This window comes from Carya illinoinensis, chromosome 11 (genome assembly GCF_018687715.1).
Source record: "Carya illinoinensis cultivar Pawnee chromosome 11, C.illinoinensisPawnee_v1, whole genome shotgun sequence".
Taxonomy (NCBI): domain Eukaryota; kingdom Viridiplantae; phylum Streptophyta; class Magnoliopsida; order Fagales; family Juglandaceae; genus Carya; species Carya illinoinensis.
In genome coordinates, this window is record NC_056762.1 from 43,592,039 (window position 1) to 43,607,127 (window position 15,089).

Here is a 15,089-nt window from a genome sequence, read left to right on the forward strand (position 1 = left end):
AACTATATAGCCTATATTAGAATTTAGACTATATAATAAACTAATAGCATTAGTACAACTGTATAAATATATTGTATAACTATATATTAGTATTAATTATGGTGATTAGTAAAACAATATAATAGTATTAATAATAGACTATTAGTATAGCTATAAGCTTATATATTAGTAATACGTATAGTGATTTACTATAACTATATTAGTATAAGTATAACTATACTCTATATTAGACTATTAGTATTATTATTTTTTATACCATATTAAACAATTAGAATTAGTATAAATATTAATATTAGTATATAATTATAAATATTAGTATTAGTTAATAATATATAATTAATTTATAAAATTATTTATATAAATAATAAAAATTATCTATATTTTTTATTTTTCATTCGATTTTTCTATCCGGACAAGCCGAATCTCACCCATAAATTAATTGCATGCCTTTGTCGAAATGGCAAATCTATTCACCACCACGTTGCTAGTGAAGCACCGGCGAATGAAGCCACGTCACACGTATGACACATGCCCACATGATCTCTGCACTTATATTATACATACATCTTATCCAATATTTCACTTTACTCATCCACTTCTGCGATTTCAGGAAAACTCTGAAATTATCTGTGTTTGTGTTCCTATAGGGTATAAGATATGGGTGGCCATCTCTTTCCCATGATCAATACCTCCCTACGATCATCGGTATTCCTAGCCAAGCCCTTGACAGCATATGTCTACAAGTCCGTTAAGGTACGTATGTGCTCTATCTTTTCCTTTAATTTCCTGGCTAATTAATTACTCTTTGCTCGGAGTTTTTGAATATTGATAGTGTAAAGGTGCCTAATGTACATATGGTGCATGGTTAATTATTTGTTAATATCATGTGCTATAAGCCTATACAATCTCGATCGGATCTCATCCTAGACTGAAGTACTGTGTTATGTATGATCGAACGTACGTTTTCAGAGTTATAGCCAAGCAAGCTGCAAGGAAAGCCATATCCGTGAATCAGCAGATCAAGAGAGAGCGCCTTCGACTGCTCTAGAGTTTAAAAAGATTGCTGAGGAGAAGCTGCGGGAGACCGAGCAAGGTGTGGCTAGTCAGACGGCATTTGATGCTATGGAAGAGGCTACTTTGGGAGACACGAAACTTGAATCTGTGAAGCGTAGGTCGGAGGAACACGATGATGGGGCTGATTACCGAAGGAGAGGGAATGAAGAGCCGCCTGAGGGAGTTAAAGCATTTTAGAAATAAAGCCTAGCTACTTCATGGGCTACAACGTCTAAATAAAAACAAGATCCCGATACAGAGTTTTGAGAATTTTTTTATGTTTTTCTTTTAATTTATTCATGTCTGAAGACTTGGGGTGCCAAAGTAATTATGCATGGATTTGAAAAGGAAAATAATATATATAGTTAACGTAGATATTGTTATAAAATAATATTGTAAAATTGTATGACCACCTTGAGCTAGAAGTCAAATGCACAGTGCATAGTGCCAGCATAGTACTACATAGTAACTGGCATAGTAAATGGCCGACATCGCACAGTGTGCATAGTGCCAGCATAGTACTGCATAGTAACTAGCATAGTAAATGTCCGACATCGCACAGTGCGCATAGTACCAGCATAGTACTGCATAGTAACTGGCATAGTAAATGGCCGACATCGCACAGTGCATAGTGCTAGCATAGTACTGCATAGTAACTGGCATAGTTCCCTTTGTACGCCTATATATATCGTTGAATTCTTTAAGAAATTCATAAGTTTCATAACTTCTCTGAGTTCTATCTCTCTATCTCTCTCTCCTTTTCGATAGTTTTATAACACGTTATCAGCACGAAAGTTCTGACAATCTTGAAGCTAATAGTCCTCTACTTCAAGTAAGTTTTTCAATATATTTTTATATTCTTGATTTATATATGTAAAAAATGTCAAATCTTACAAAATTAGAATTCGTTGCTCTTGACATTTCTGGAAAAAATTATTTATCTTGGATCCTTGATACTGAGATCCATCTGGATGCGATGAACCTGGGAGAAACAATTAAAGAAGGAAATCAAGGGTCCCTGCAGGACCGTGCTAAGGCAATGATTTTCTTTCGGCACCATCTTCATGAAGAATTAAAAACTGAGTATTTAACGGTGAAAGATCCACTTATTTTGTGGAATGATTTAAGGGAGAGATATGAACACCAGAAAACTGTAATCCTCCCAAAAGCTCATCATGATTGGATGCACCTGAGGTTGCAAGACTTCAAAAGTGTTAGTGAGTATAACTCTGCACTCTTTAAAATTAGCTCGCTATTGAAATTATGTGGTGAAAAAGTCACTGATGATGACTTGTTAGAGAAGACATATACTACTTTTCATGCCTCGAATGTGCTCCTGCAGCAGCAGTATCGAGAGCGAAAGTTCAAGAAATATTCTGAACTTATATCTTGTCTTCTATTAGCTGAGCAAAATAATGAGCTTTTATTAAGAAATCACCAGTCACGTCCTACTGGTTCTATATCATTTCCTGAAGTGAATGGTATTAGATTTACATCATTCCCAGAAGCGAATGGTGCATCTTTTCAAAGAAAAAGAGGACGTGGACGTGGTAAGAAAAACTATAGAAGTGGAGGTCCTAGAAGTGACCACACTAAAAGGGATAATAATAGATATACACCGTACCACCAGAAGTAGTTCAACTCAGAGAATGGCAAAGGTCCTCAAAACAAATTTTTAAAGAAAGATGAAGATGGATGCCATAGATGTGGTATGAATGGACATTGGGCTCGTACCTGTCGTACAGCCAAACACTTGGTTGACTTATACCAATCTTCTATAAAAGAAAAAACAAAGAAATTTGAAACAAATTTTGCTGAACCATCATATGCTTTAAATTCTATAAATGAAGAAGATATTACAAGTCTTGATATTTCTGATTTCTTTGAGAATTCTAGTGGTAGAGTTGATCATGAAAGTGTTCCTTTTTAATTAATGTATTTCCTTTATCTTATTATAAAATATTTTTATATTCTGCAATGTTTTGTAGTAATGAAAGTTTTATTTATTCTTTTATACTTGTTATAAATTATTGATGATATGATTTATCTGAGAATGGAAATGGAGCATCCCTGAAGGATCGCCCTAAATCAATAATTTTATTGAGTATCTCATATGAGTGATACTTGTACCAAAAACTCATTATGATTTATGCACCTGAAGTTGCATAATTGAAATTGTGGAAAGAATATATATTTGAATGAACGTCTCGAATGTGCTCCTGAAGTAGCAATATCGAGTATGCTCCTGAAGTAGTAATATGAAATACAAACGTTCACAATATATTCTAAATTTGTGTCAGGTATTTTAGTGACTGAGCAAAATAATGAGTGAAGTGAATGATAATGAATTTATATCATTCTATTCCCTGAAGTAAAAAGAATGATGCGTTTCATTCAAAGAAACTAAGAGATTGGACGTGATAATGAATATCTTTTTGGGCCAGAAGCTCGTATTGGAAAAGCTGTAAGCTTTCTCTTTGAGATGATATTATACAAATTATTGAATCAAATATTATGATGCATCAAAAGATGATATGATTCAAAATATTTGTATCTTTTCATGGTTATCTTGATCATCCAAAATCAATTATGATAAGTCGAATGATTTTCATATGGACGTCCATAAAAGAACCAGAAGATTCTTTTACTATAAAGTCTTACCACCAGAAGTGAAAAGAAAAATTTGCTTGAAGCAAATAAGATGAAATTATTCAACGTTATCTTGATTATCATATGTGAACCAGAAGTTCAGATGATAATTAAATTTTGGATGCAATAAGATAAAAATGTCTCATATTCTAACTGCTAAAATCCCAGCGAGGATTGAAGTCCCTGTAGGACAATTAAGAAATTCAGCAGTCTAAAAACATGTATAAAGGCATGTGAGACTTATCGATACAAAAGATAGAGTATCTCAAAAGAGAAAGGCACAAATAATTTGGTGCTCCTGAAGAGACCATACCCACAAAACAAGCAATAAAGTCCATCCAAATTCTTTGTATAAAATTCTCCTATATAAACTCTTGAAAAGTGCCTCCTGAAGAGGTTTTTCATGAAAATGTCTTCCCTTGAAGAGGGACAGGTACCTGAAAATAACGAGATCTCGAATAATGGAGAAATTATGGATAGAAATAAAATCGTTGTCGACAACGTATTTCCATATGAGATGGCAATTGACATTACCAGAAATAATGGAGAAAGTGAATCAAGAACCGTCGAAGAAGACCGACGTAAAATATTGGCCAATATTTGAAAGAAACAATTCCTGCAGAATTGATTCACTAGTAAAATATGATGCATCGGGACTTATAGTCCAAACACCTAAAGAGGTGATGCTTGTTGAATGTCAGTGGGTATTTATGGAAAGGAAATAAAAATGTGATATATAAATCACGAGTCAGTTTTTCAATTCCTGCAGAATTGATATCACTAAGTAAAATGTGATAAATATGGACTTGAAGTCCAAACACAAATGAAACAATATTGATATGATTTTAAAGTGGTTAAATCATATTAAGATTTTTATTAGCTTGAAAGTTATCGAGAGTTTGGATATGCATGATTAACTGCATATTTATATGGATCATTGGATCATGATATATATATATGAAAATCCCTGAAGGATAGGAAATGTCTGAAGCTTCTAATATGAATACATCTGGAAATATGTATTCTATCAAGTTTCAAAGATCCTTATATAATCTAAAGCAATCCAAACGCAAATGAAAACAAGCTATTATTGCAGTTTATATATATGATTTAAATGTCATTGAGGCTCCAGAAGAGCTCATAAAAACTGCACATATTTGAAATATAAATCTGAAACCCTTGCGGCTTCAAGGGGAAGATGGATGATGTTATTAGTCATGAAATACCATCTTTTAATACAATTAGTATTTCAGATTCATATTATGGGTTTGATATGAAATGTGCATTATTAAAGAAGAAATAAAGCACACAGAACATTTACCAAAAGATAGAAACACAAATATGAATATTTGTGAAATATTATTTTATTATCTTGAAACAAGAATTACAGAAATTTAAGGCACTTTGCCTCATTCTTCAAATGCTCTTGTTCTTCAAGAATCTGCATGGCATCCCTATCTAAAGCGGTGGGCAATCGAAAAGAAGACTTAAGCAAGGATTTTAAATTCCTATTCTCTTGCTTTATTGATTCTATCTTCATGTTGGACTCCAGAAGAAGTCGCTGAAGTATAGCAATATTCTCATGGAGATCGTCAACTCCACAAGTTTTGGATTGCAGTCGCTGAGAAAATGCGACAATGGATGATGAGTATCGGGTACCGAGACTCACAAGCTCATAGATAGCTTCATTATCTGCTCTACGAGTCAGATCATTATATTGCATGATAGCACCTGTGGTAGAGGCAGGAACAGCTGATGAACGAGGTGTAGAGTACCTCATATATTGGCTATGAGAAGATCGCTGAGCCATTGCAGAGTAAAAATGCAGAAAGAGATTGCAGAGTAAAAATGCAGTATGATTACAGAAAAGTGAAGAAGATGAGATGTGAATGAAAATGAGCTGAATATCTCTTTTATAGAGAAAATTATGATACAACATATCTCGTGAAGCAAGAGAAAAGAGACGAAATATAGCTTCATAGCTCTGCGGCGCTTGACAGCACGTCTGATAGCTGCGATGCCTGACAGCACGCTTGACACCTACAGAGGAGTTGAAAATCCGCGGTGCTTGTCTGATCTTAAAAGGCTGGCCACCGTTTTTATTAAAAAATGAGGTTAGCGGTTTAATGTTGATAAATTCTCCACTAACTGTGTTATTTACAAGAACTCCAGAAGAGTACAACTCCAGAAGAGTAGTGATGAGCAGTAAGATCCAGTTGTGATTATTTTATCAACATGGATCAAGTCCACAGTTAGTTGGATGTACAGATGCGAGTTATCTTTCAGATACACACAAGAAGATCATTGCAATTCATGAGAAGAAAGTTGAAATTGATATCAAGAAGGTACGGTCAAGTGATAATCTGGCAGATTTATTCACAAAAGCATTACCAACTGCAACATTTAAGAAGATTGTACAGAACATTGGAATGCAGAGACTTGAAGACCTTTTATCATGCACTTTTCAAGGGGAGTAACGTCTTGAAGACTTATGCTGATTGTACTCTTTTTCCTTCGCTAAGGTTTTATCCCACTGGGTTTTCCTTCGCAAGGTTTTAATGAGGCAATCTTAAAGCATTTTACGGTACACATGAATATTGTACTCTTTTTCCTTCGCCATTGATTTTTTTCCCACAGGGTTTTTCCTTGGCAAGGTTTTAACGAGGCATATTCATTATATGTGGTCATCCAAAGGGGGAGTGTTGTAAAATAACATTGTAAAATTGTATGACCACCTTGAGTTAGAAGTCAAATGCACAGTGCATAGTGCCAGCATAGTACTGCATAGTAACTGGCATAGTAAATGGCCGACATCGCACAGTGTGCATAGTGCCAGCATAGTACTGCATAGTAACTAGCATAATAAATGGCCGACATCGCACAGTGCGCATAGTACCAGCATAGTACTGCATAGTAACTGGCATAGTAAATGGCCGATATCGCACAGTGCATAGTGCTAGCATAGTACTGCATAGTAACTGGCATAGTTCCCTTTGTACGCCTATATATATCGTTGAATTCTTTAAGAAATTCATAAGTTTCATAACTTCTCTGAGTTCTATCTCTCTATCTCTCTCTCCTTTTCGATAGTTTTATAACAGATATGAAATAATTGATGTTGATTTTTGAACATGATAATAATCGTGTTGATTTTAGCCCCAGGGAACTAAAGCAAATTCTAACAAAGCTTAATCGTTGGGCCTGCCGTTTCAATTAGTACATGATTTTCTGTGTAAAAATAAGTAGAGGCCATGGGCCAATAAAGCTAATCACCTTCGAGCTACAATAATATCAGGCTTCAAGACGGAAACCTCGACCTCACCAAGGCCCAATGCCACTGAACAAAAGCAACATGTCGTTTAGTATAGCTCAGCCTCTGTCCGACTCGCAGCTCTAATATTACTCACCCGATTGAAGCTGTAGGCTTTATAGAGCTGCGCAATTAAAGTCTTTATTTTATATATATCTTTCCATTTTATTTAAGAATTTTAAATTTAGATAAGAATTTCAAAAAATATTTTAAAAAAAATTTTATTTGTAGTCTTCAAGTGAGGACTGCATATATAGACTTTTTATTAAATGAGAAAAAATATATTTTAATAATTTTAAAAAATTTTAAATATAAAATTACTTATACTTATATTATAATCTTTAAATAGAGACTGCTCGTAGCATTGCTCTTTCATGAATATATTTGGAGGCACCCGTCATCATTTCATATTATCCTCGCAGCACTTCATTTAACCGTGATTGCTGCGCATCACGTTTTCTTCACCTTTGTAGCAATATACTATGTTCTGTACTCTTCAAAGGATTAAATTCTTGAGAGTTCAAAGTTTGGCCTGAATATTTTAGCGTCGATGTATGTCGTCCACCAAAGGTCTGAGCTATCCAACCACCCTTTTGGGCTATTCATTGTATTCAAGAACTATGCACATATGACATACCAACCAAAGACAAAACACATTAATTAAGTATATGCTATAACAAACAGTAAATGTACTCCTATATATGTGTGTGTGTGTGTGTTAGCACAGTACAACTAAAGATCTGCTTGCCACCGTGGGAAAAATATGTAAAATGGAAACGTTTAACATAAATTTAAAATTTCTGGAAAACTTGATGTATCTATATGAATAAAGAGCATGTAATCCTGCTTGATTGTCGTCTTGAATGGCGATGGCTAATTTGCAGCCATTCATTGACTGGATACGAGTTAGTGGATTTTGTGTTCCCCAGATTTGGCTTTTAGTACAATCACAGAGCAGTGATTACAGCGACTCATGGAGTAAAGTATGACCCAAAATATCCGTGAATAATGAATATCACTGCTGTTGCCCATCATTTGAGATTGATTCTTCGTATTACAATTGTCGCAAAATGCACACACTTTTTGTGTTGGTAGGTATTGATCAATTTGACTCGTGATATGACTCAACCTGTCTTTTTTCCATCTCTACCTCTTCTCCAAATATCGTCGCGCTGTCCATTTTAGATCAAGACATGTTTTTGTTTTTGTTTTTCAATATTTAAGACTTTTAATTTTAAAATTTAATAGGTAAAGGATGTGTCCTATTATCAATTATGATCGTTAACCTACAAATTGTTACGTAGGTGACATTATGTACTTGCGACAACTCTGATACTTAAATCAATAACGAGAAATAGATAGTAATTCAATAATGTTTGATTAGACGATTTGAAAGTTACTTGTCGTCTTTATATGTAGGCATAGAAACTCATTGGATAAGTATCATAAACAAATTAACTTTATTCAATACTTAGCTATTAGGAAGTTAATTCTTGATATATCGGAATTATCAAATCGTCACATTGTTCTTATTCATAGGCTAATGGTTCATCCCTCCTAATAAACAGAGTAGTTAGGCTTGTATTAGACTACATTTCTTTCTTGAATAGTTCTCCTTCAGAGATGATGGTCATTAAACTCTGATCTGATTTGGACCAGATCAATATTAACCCCCCACGATAAAAGATTATAAAAAGGTCAAAACTTTTATAGATCCATGTAAAATGAAAGCGAGTCCACTTGATTTTATTCATATTTGTTTGTATTTCTTTCTGTATACATAAAATGGTTATACAATTACAGGGGGCTGCTACATCTCAATTAATTAACCCACCAAAACCAACTAATTAATTGATACCAAAATTTCCTGACCCCTAGAAATTTATAAATCCATTTTAGCTAGCTAGAACTAGAAGCAAGTAGATTTGGATCACCATAGAGATCAGTACCCTTTAGTCCATGTAGTTTGGCAAAAACTCCAATTATAGGAGCAACATTATAGGTACATGCCTCGGTTTGAATGTAGTTTGACCTCTCATCCTTAAACTGGTCCTTGTTATCTGGCCCACCAACTAGGGCCCCCAGGAGGATGTTAGGGTTCGGATCATGTCGTCCGTACCAATTATCGTATCCCTGAGTGCATCCGATGAAACCTTTATCCCTTTTGTACGATTCAATGGATGCTCCCCTGTGGTGCACTCTTTGTGGGTAATTGGAGCCGTACCCAACTAAGTAGCTCAAGGTCTTTGGATTAGAACCCAGGATGTAATCAACCTGTGATTTGGCGAAGGAGAATAATTCCTGTGAGCCCAACACTCCATTATGGCAGTTGAGCTCCTGATTTGAGGCTCGGAGATAATCGGAGTAGAGTGTGAGAAGAAATGCAGCAGTTGACACGTATTGCATGTTGTTCCATTGGCGGGTGTACAGTAGGCCTCCCGGGGTGCGTTGCACGTTAGTCACGTTGTTCTTGTTTAGGCAGGCGCATAGAAAGTGCTCGGCCATTGAGCGGTACTGTTCCAGTACGTGCTTGTGTTTCTCGTGCTTTTTTTCTATCAGCAACTGAAAAATAAAGGGAAGTTTTGCATTTTCAAGTTTGCATCGAAACTTGACTATGAGAGAGAGAGAGAGAGATTTACCATTGAAGCAATGATTTGAACACCAACATACTTGACATCCCAGCTAAACTCAGTCATGGCCCAAGTGATCCCACCAAAGGAATGTGCCTTCTCCAACACATAATTCAAATAATATTCGTCTTTGTCCGTGGCCTTGTATAGCCACAAAGCTGCCCACAACAACTCATCCATGTACCCACTCACAGACGAATAATACCCTTTTGCCACCTTAATACTTTCATCATACTTCCCTCTATACTTGTCACCAAACTCAAACAACTGCATGTAAATCACAGCCATTTTATTATAACTCTGACTAATTTTTAAAATTTAAACAAGAAGAATTAGTTAAACGCCTCCTCTACTAGCTTTGCTCATACCAACTAATTAGTATACCCACCGGCTACCGCACAGTATTCTTATATAGAAATACTCATTATCAAGCTTATTTACCTGTTGGGCGTGCTGTATCAGTAGGTGGGAATAATGTGGATTAGTTTTCCTAAACACAATTGAAGCTGCTGCCATTGCTGCTGCCGTCTCGCCCACAATATCCGATCCGGGATTGTTCGCATCGACCTTGTAAGCTTGTCGTGAAGTTGTCATGTCCTCCGGCCGCTGCCAACAGTAGTGGTCGGTATCGCCATTACCCACCTGAGAAACAGTCATATGCTAATGACCCATTAGCGAATACGTGGCCAAAAGACATTAATAGGCTTGTAAAATAATGGGAAACAAAAAAAGAAAAAAAACAATAGCAACCCCACATGCTACCGCGAGTGGGACGCGCGCTAATCGCGGTACTAAAAGTATGTCCGCGCGGAAATTTATAGGGACACCATTGACTAACTGTTCTACAATTGAATCAAGCTTTCGGTAATTCTGGAATAATATCCCATTCTCTACACAAGCGCGTGATTTACATGCTCCAAGTTTGAAAACAAGTGTTTGAATTACCTGAGCCCATAAAACGTTCGGGCGAGTGTGAGCTTTGATGAAATAGTCCGTCCCCCACTTGATCGCCTCCAGCGCGTGGAGATACTCGCCGGCGCCGGCAATCTGTTCCCCATATTCAAGGACACTCCAGGACAGCATCGTTACAGTAAAAGCCATTGGCAGACCAAATTTAACATTGTCACCGGCATCGTAGTACCCTCCCACCAAGTCCACCTGAAGAAGAACAAAAACAGAACAAACCAAGAGGACGGTCATGAGAACAGATACTATTACTGTATAAAGAAGGTCATGAAAACAATATAAGTTTAGCAATCGGGGTGGGGGGAGGAAGGGACTTAACCCCTTGTTCAAGACCATCAGTAAGGCCGGAATGGTGGCGCCAAGAGACTCGTTGGTTGTGCGGTAACCGGCCGGAGCGTTGGGATTCGAAGTAGAGGAGACTCTTGGAAAGAGCTTCGCCATAGTCGAAAGACTGAGAGTAGGAGGGAAAGAGGGAAAAGATTGAGAGCAGAACAAAACAACGATGAAGAAACTTGGAATGTTTTTTAAAAATGCCTTCTTGCTTATTGTCCTCCATCGGTGCATTACTCTCTCTCTCTCTCTCTCTCTCTCTCTCTCTCTCCCCATCTGTGTTTATATATAGGTTCATTGGCACTTAACTCGTGAGTGGGTACTACTATGACACTTGGTAGTCAGCAGAGATGAGCTAAATCTCATGTGAAGTTTTGTCATAATTGTGGGTAATGAAGAGAATCTAAAAAGGTTTAAAACAAACAAACTAACTTGATATATGTATGGAAGGTTGTTCCAGTACATACTGTCTAATTACTACACCTTTTTAATGACTTGAAACGGCCAAATTGATCAAGCACTTTGTTCAAAACAAAAATTAGCAGGTCAAATGCTGCTGAATTTGAATCTACATATGATATGACATGAATCCCTAAGGGTCATTAGTTTTGGAAATGTAAACAAATCCAGTACCCTTCAATGTCTGAATTAATTATTATATGCGAAAACCCTTTTGCATGGGACTGAAAATTATATATTATCTTTTCAATTTATTTTTATCTTCATATTTTTTGTTCAAGTTTATTCTCGCACTTTCGAAATTAGTTGGAATTTTGTTTTCCAACCTTCAATGCCAATAAGAAAAAGTAATGCAAACCCTACTATTCTAATATAGTGGCACTATTTTACCCAGCATAATGTCCAACTAATGTATACTAAACAGTATTGCCTATTATAATAAGGGCTTTTTTCTATTATTGTACAAGAAACACTAGCAATTAATGTAAAATAAACAGTCATGCAGATAGCCTACTATAAAAAAGTGCTTTTTCCTTTTAGTTATGCAGTTGCAAATCTAACTTTTCAAATGAAAATTAGTGTATTAATATATGAGATGCTCTTTTACGTAGGGATGGGCGATGAGTCCGGTATCCGGGCCGTAATGACCGCCCCCCTACATATATTAAAAAAAATTAAATTTTTTTTTTTTAATAAAACAACGTTATTTTGATATTTTAAATTAAAACCTTCCTCCTTCCAATTCACCGTCTTAGACTCTCTTCCATCCCGCCGGTCGTTGCCCCCAGTATATATCTCTCTCGTCGTGGGTAGTGTACAATCAACTCTAGAGGCCGGGACCTAGGGACTCAAATCTCCCCACCAACCATGAGAGAGAAAGAGAGAGAGAGAGAAAAGGGGGGGGGCGGGGGCGGTTGCCACCAGGGAGGTGCGGGTAGCACCCCTCCTTTTATGTTGTTGTGTGGCTATTGACCATGCGTACCATCACACTTATAAACCACATTCGTTGGACTACAACCTGTATATGGGAATCCTGGAAGCAACCGTCTTTGATAGGTAATCAAACGGCTACGTTCAATAAAGAAAAAAATGAAGTAAAATGCCTTTCCCAAACGCTCGATCCCGATCCCAACTTGTTCAGGATATTCAGCTCAGCTTGTAAATAATCTCTTGGCCCCCATTATCAAGGACGTACTCAATTACTGGAACAAGGCGATAGAGAGTTGACAGACATGTACATGGAAATATGCAAAAAGAAATTTCGGACACGTACAGGCAAAATATGAAAAATGAAATTTCATACCATAACGTATCTCCAAGACTCCAACCTCCGATTTCCTCATCTATTGAAAGGAAAGAAATGGCGTCCTTGATTGAATAAATATGTTCGGAATGGTTCTCCCTCTATTGGATTACAATGTCTATAACGCTGCGCGTGGAACCACATCGATAGTTTACAATTCAATGTTCGTCAGACAAGCACATGATACACGAGGAAATAACCAAAATAACACCATGAAATTAACAAGGCATATCCCACATCATAATTCAGAAAAGGCCTGTTGTTCAGTAGATAATTGATGATTACAGTTCCAAACACTGTACTCTAGATATGCTAGTCTATTTATATCTCTCTCCTGCTAGAGAAACGACCTGACAAACTAGGCAACAGCACCTCCTGTTTGGTGCAGCATGGCGTCTATCTCGTCTCCATCCTCCATTTCCAGCTGCACAAACAAACATGAAAAGTTTAAAACTCGGGGCTCAAACAATGGCAGGCAGACAGTTGTGCACATAAAAATGCAACTCACACACACACACACGCAATCAGAGAGAGAGAGACCTCATCTGGAGTCTGCTCTGCTCGGAGACGGCGGCCATCAAATAAAAATGCAATTGAGTTCAGCTCCACCGACTGGCGATCACAATAAGCATTCATAAGCTTCTTCAGTTGAGTGCTCCTCTTGATCCTGAAAAATACCTCATTTCCATCCTAATAAAAACATGATCAAAATTAGCATGTAGAACTCGACCTATATGCAGATCGCTATGCTTTACCACTATACCATGGGTGCATCATTATATGGACAGATGGAGAATTAAACAGTGATTTGCATTCTGGAGATAATAGAGTACCACTCTTTCTAAAGCACACTGATGATTTTTAAACCATCTATAGTTTTCCAAAAACAATTGCCTTGTGCATTCATTAAAAATTAACACTTAAAGATAATTATGACTTCCAGGAAAAAATAGAAAAAGTTAAATAGACATTGCCTCGCACATCGAATAAAAATGTGTTCTGGTGCTTAAACCAAGTACATTCAAGAGTCGTCAAAATGCAGGTGCAAGCTTATGTGACACGAATCCCAGTATTACTATTGCAGAATTTAACACCGACTTTTTACTTCAGTTCAAAGTACGATAAAGATCTTATGATATTCAAATAAAAAAGGAGGAAAATGGATCCCTTGAATCTACAATAACAAGCATAAAGTATCTGAATTCTTTTAAATAACTGATTAACACCGATAATATATATATATATATATATATATCTTGCAAGAGTATAGGAGCAGGAGGCAAGATCGTCCTTTGATCAACTCATTTTCTTCATTAATATTCAAGGGGGAGTATTGTGTGTCTCAAGCAGTTGTTTAAGATGCAAATATATACATATACATATATATGTGTGTGTGTGTGTGTGGCAGACAAACTGAAATAAAAGTGAGCCTTCATGAAGACGAAAACACATCAAATGAAGATAGTATTTTAAGTAACCTATATGACATACCAAAAGCCAAAACAGGGCTCTGATAAGCTATGTTTAGTTAAGAACAAATTCGCCCCTTTTTTTAATATCTACCAAAATAGATTTTTAGAAACAAATTATAACCCGAAAAGATTTAACCTTTTCTCTTTGCAAATTATAAATTCGATTGAGAACAAATGCAAACAAAACGATACATCATACATGCAGATCTCACCCCCCCTCCCCCCAAATAAAAAAATAAAAAATAAAAATAAAAGAGAGAGATGTAATCGAAGAATAGAATGAAGGAGACAGAGACCTGGCCCTTGACTTTGAGGTTGATGTGGGCCGACTGATCGGTGGGTTTCTTGTCCTCCTCCTGGTTTGTTACGCCCGACATTTTTCGGTTTCAGTTTCCGATTTCTCGCTCTGATAACTGAGTTGACTTGAGAGAGTCGACCACCAGCAACTCCAATGGCTTCTCGCTTTCTCTCTCTCGCTCGCCGCCGACCCTTCTTTTCTGTTTTCTAAAGCGAAGGGAGAATGTAACTCTGTGTGTGTGTTGTGTATGGGGAGGGAATCGACGGCTCAATATAGTTTGGTGGAGATCAATCGGACGACTCACGCCACTTCTTGTGACGACGTCGCTTATGCTGCTTTCTTTGGAAAGGTCGTCGATTTATTGGACGAATTTGTTTCGTACCAGAAAACAGAATGGGCTGGCCCAAATCAATTCTTCAAATTCATATTGGATCTAAATTCTGGTAAGCAGAAGAAAATCCAACACGTTGCACATGAGGATGGCCTTAGGAGAAAATATAGTTTGCAACTTAAAGATCCTAGGATTTCAAATTTGACATTGACATGTTTAAGCAACACTTACCGAGAAGAATGCAAATTGATAACATCGTAGAATGATCTTGGCGGTCAAATTTTAATA

The 15,089-nt window shown here is 36.6% G+C and overlaps 3 protein-coding genes across 5 annotated transcripts; 1 reads left to right on the plus strand and 2 right to left on the minus strand.

Moving 5' to 3' along the window:
- The first annotated feature begins 569 nt into the window (after nucleotides 1-569).
- Nucleotides 570-1,426, plus strand: LOC122280909. Its single transcript, XM_043092029.1, has 2 exons — nucleotides 570-753; nucleotides 970-1,426. The coding sequence occupies exons 1-2, from the start codon at nucleotides 658-660 to the stop codon at nucleotides 1,249-1,251; spliced, it is 378 nt and encodes a 125-aa protein (XP_042947963.1). The 5' UTR covers nucleotides 570-657; the 3' UTR covers nucleotides 1,252-1,426.
- Nucleotides 1,427-8,732: 7,306 nt separating this feature from the next.
- LOC122282703 (endoglucanase 11-like) lies at nucleotides 8,733-12,834 on the minus strand. Of its 3 annotated transcripts, none has more exons than XM_043094688.1 (5): nucleotides 12,701-12,834; nucleotides 10,588-10,800; nucleotides 10,084-10,302; nucleotides 9,652-9,909; nucleotides 8,733-9,574 (listed from the first exon to the last, which is right to left on the minus strand). In XM_043094688.1, the coding sequence occupies exons 1-5, from the start codon at nucleotides 12,701-12,703 to the stop codon at nucleotides 8,912-8,914; spliced, it is 1,356 nt and encodes a 451-aa protein (XP_042950622.1). In that variant the 5' UTR covers nucleotides 12,704-12,834; the 3' UTR covers nucleotides 8,733-8,911. The 3 variants fall into 3 exon arrangements, with proteins under 3 accessions (XP_042950622.1, XP_042950620.1, XP_042950621.1); XM_043094686.1 differs by lacking the exon at nucleotides 12,701-12,834 and adding an exon at nucleotides 10,928-11,587; XM_043094687.1 differs by lacking the exon at nucleotides 12,701-12,834 and adding an exon at nucleotides 10,928-11,423 and having other exon boundaries at nucleotides 10,084-10,284.
- Nucleotides 12,835-12,896: 62 nt separating this feature from the next.
- On the minus strand, nucleotides 12,897-14,720 carry LOC122282704 (small ubiquitin-related modifier 1). Its single transcript, XM_043094689.1, has 3 exons — nucleotides 14,469-14,720; nucleotides 13,241-13,390; nucleotides 12,897-13,124 (listed from the first exon to the last, which is right to left on the minus strand). The coding sequence occupies exons 1-3, from the start codon at nucleotides 14,547-14,549 to the stop codon at nucleotides 13,059-13,061; spliced, it is 297 nt and encodes a 98-aa protein (XP_042950623.1). The 5' UTR covers nucleotides 14,550-14,720; the 3' UTR covers nucleotides 12,897-13,058.
- Nucleotides 14,721-15,089: the final 369 nt, after the last annotated feature.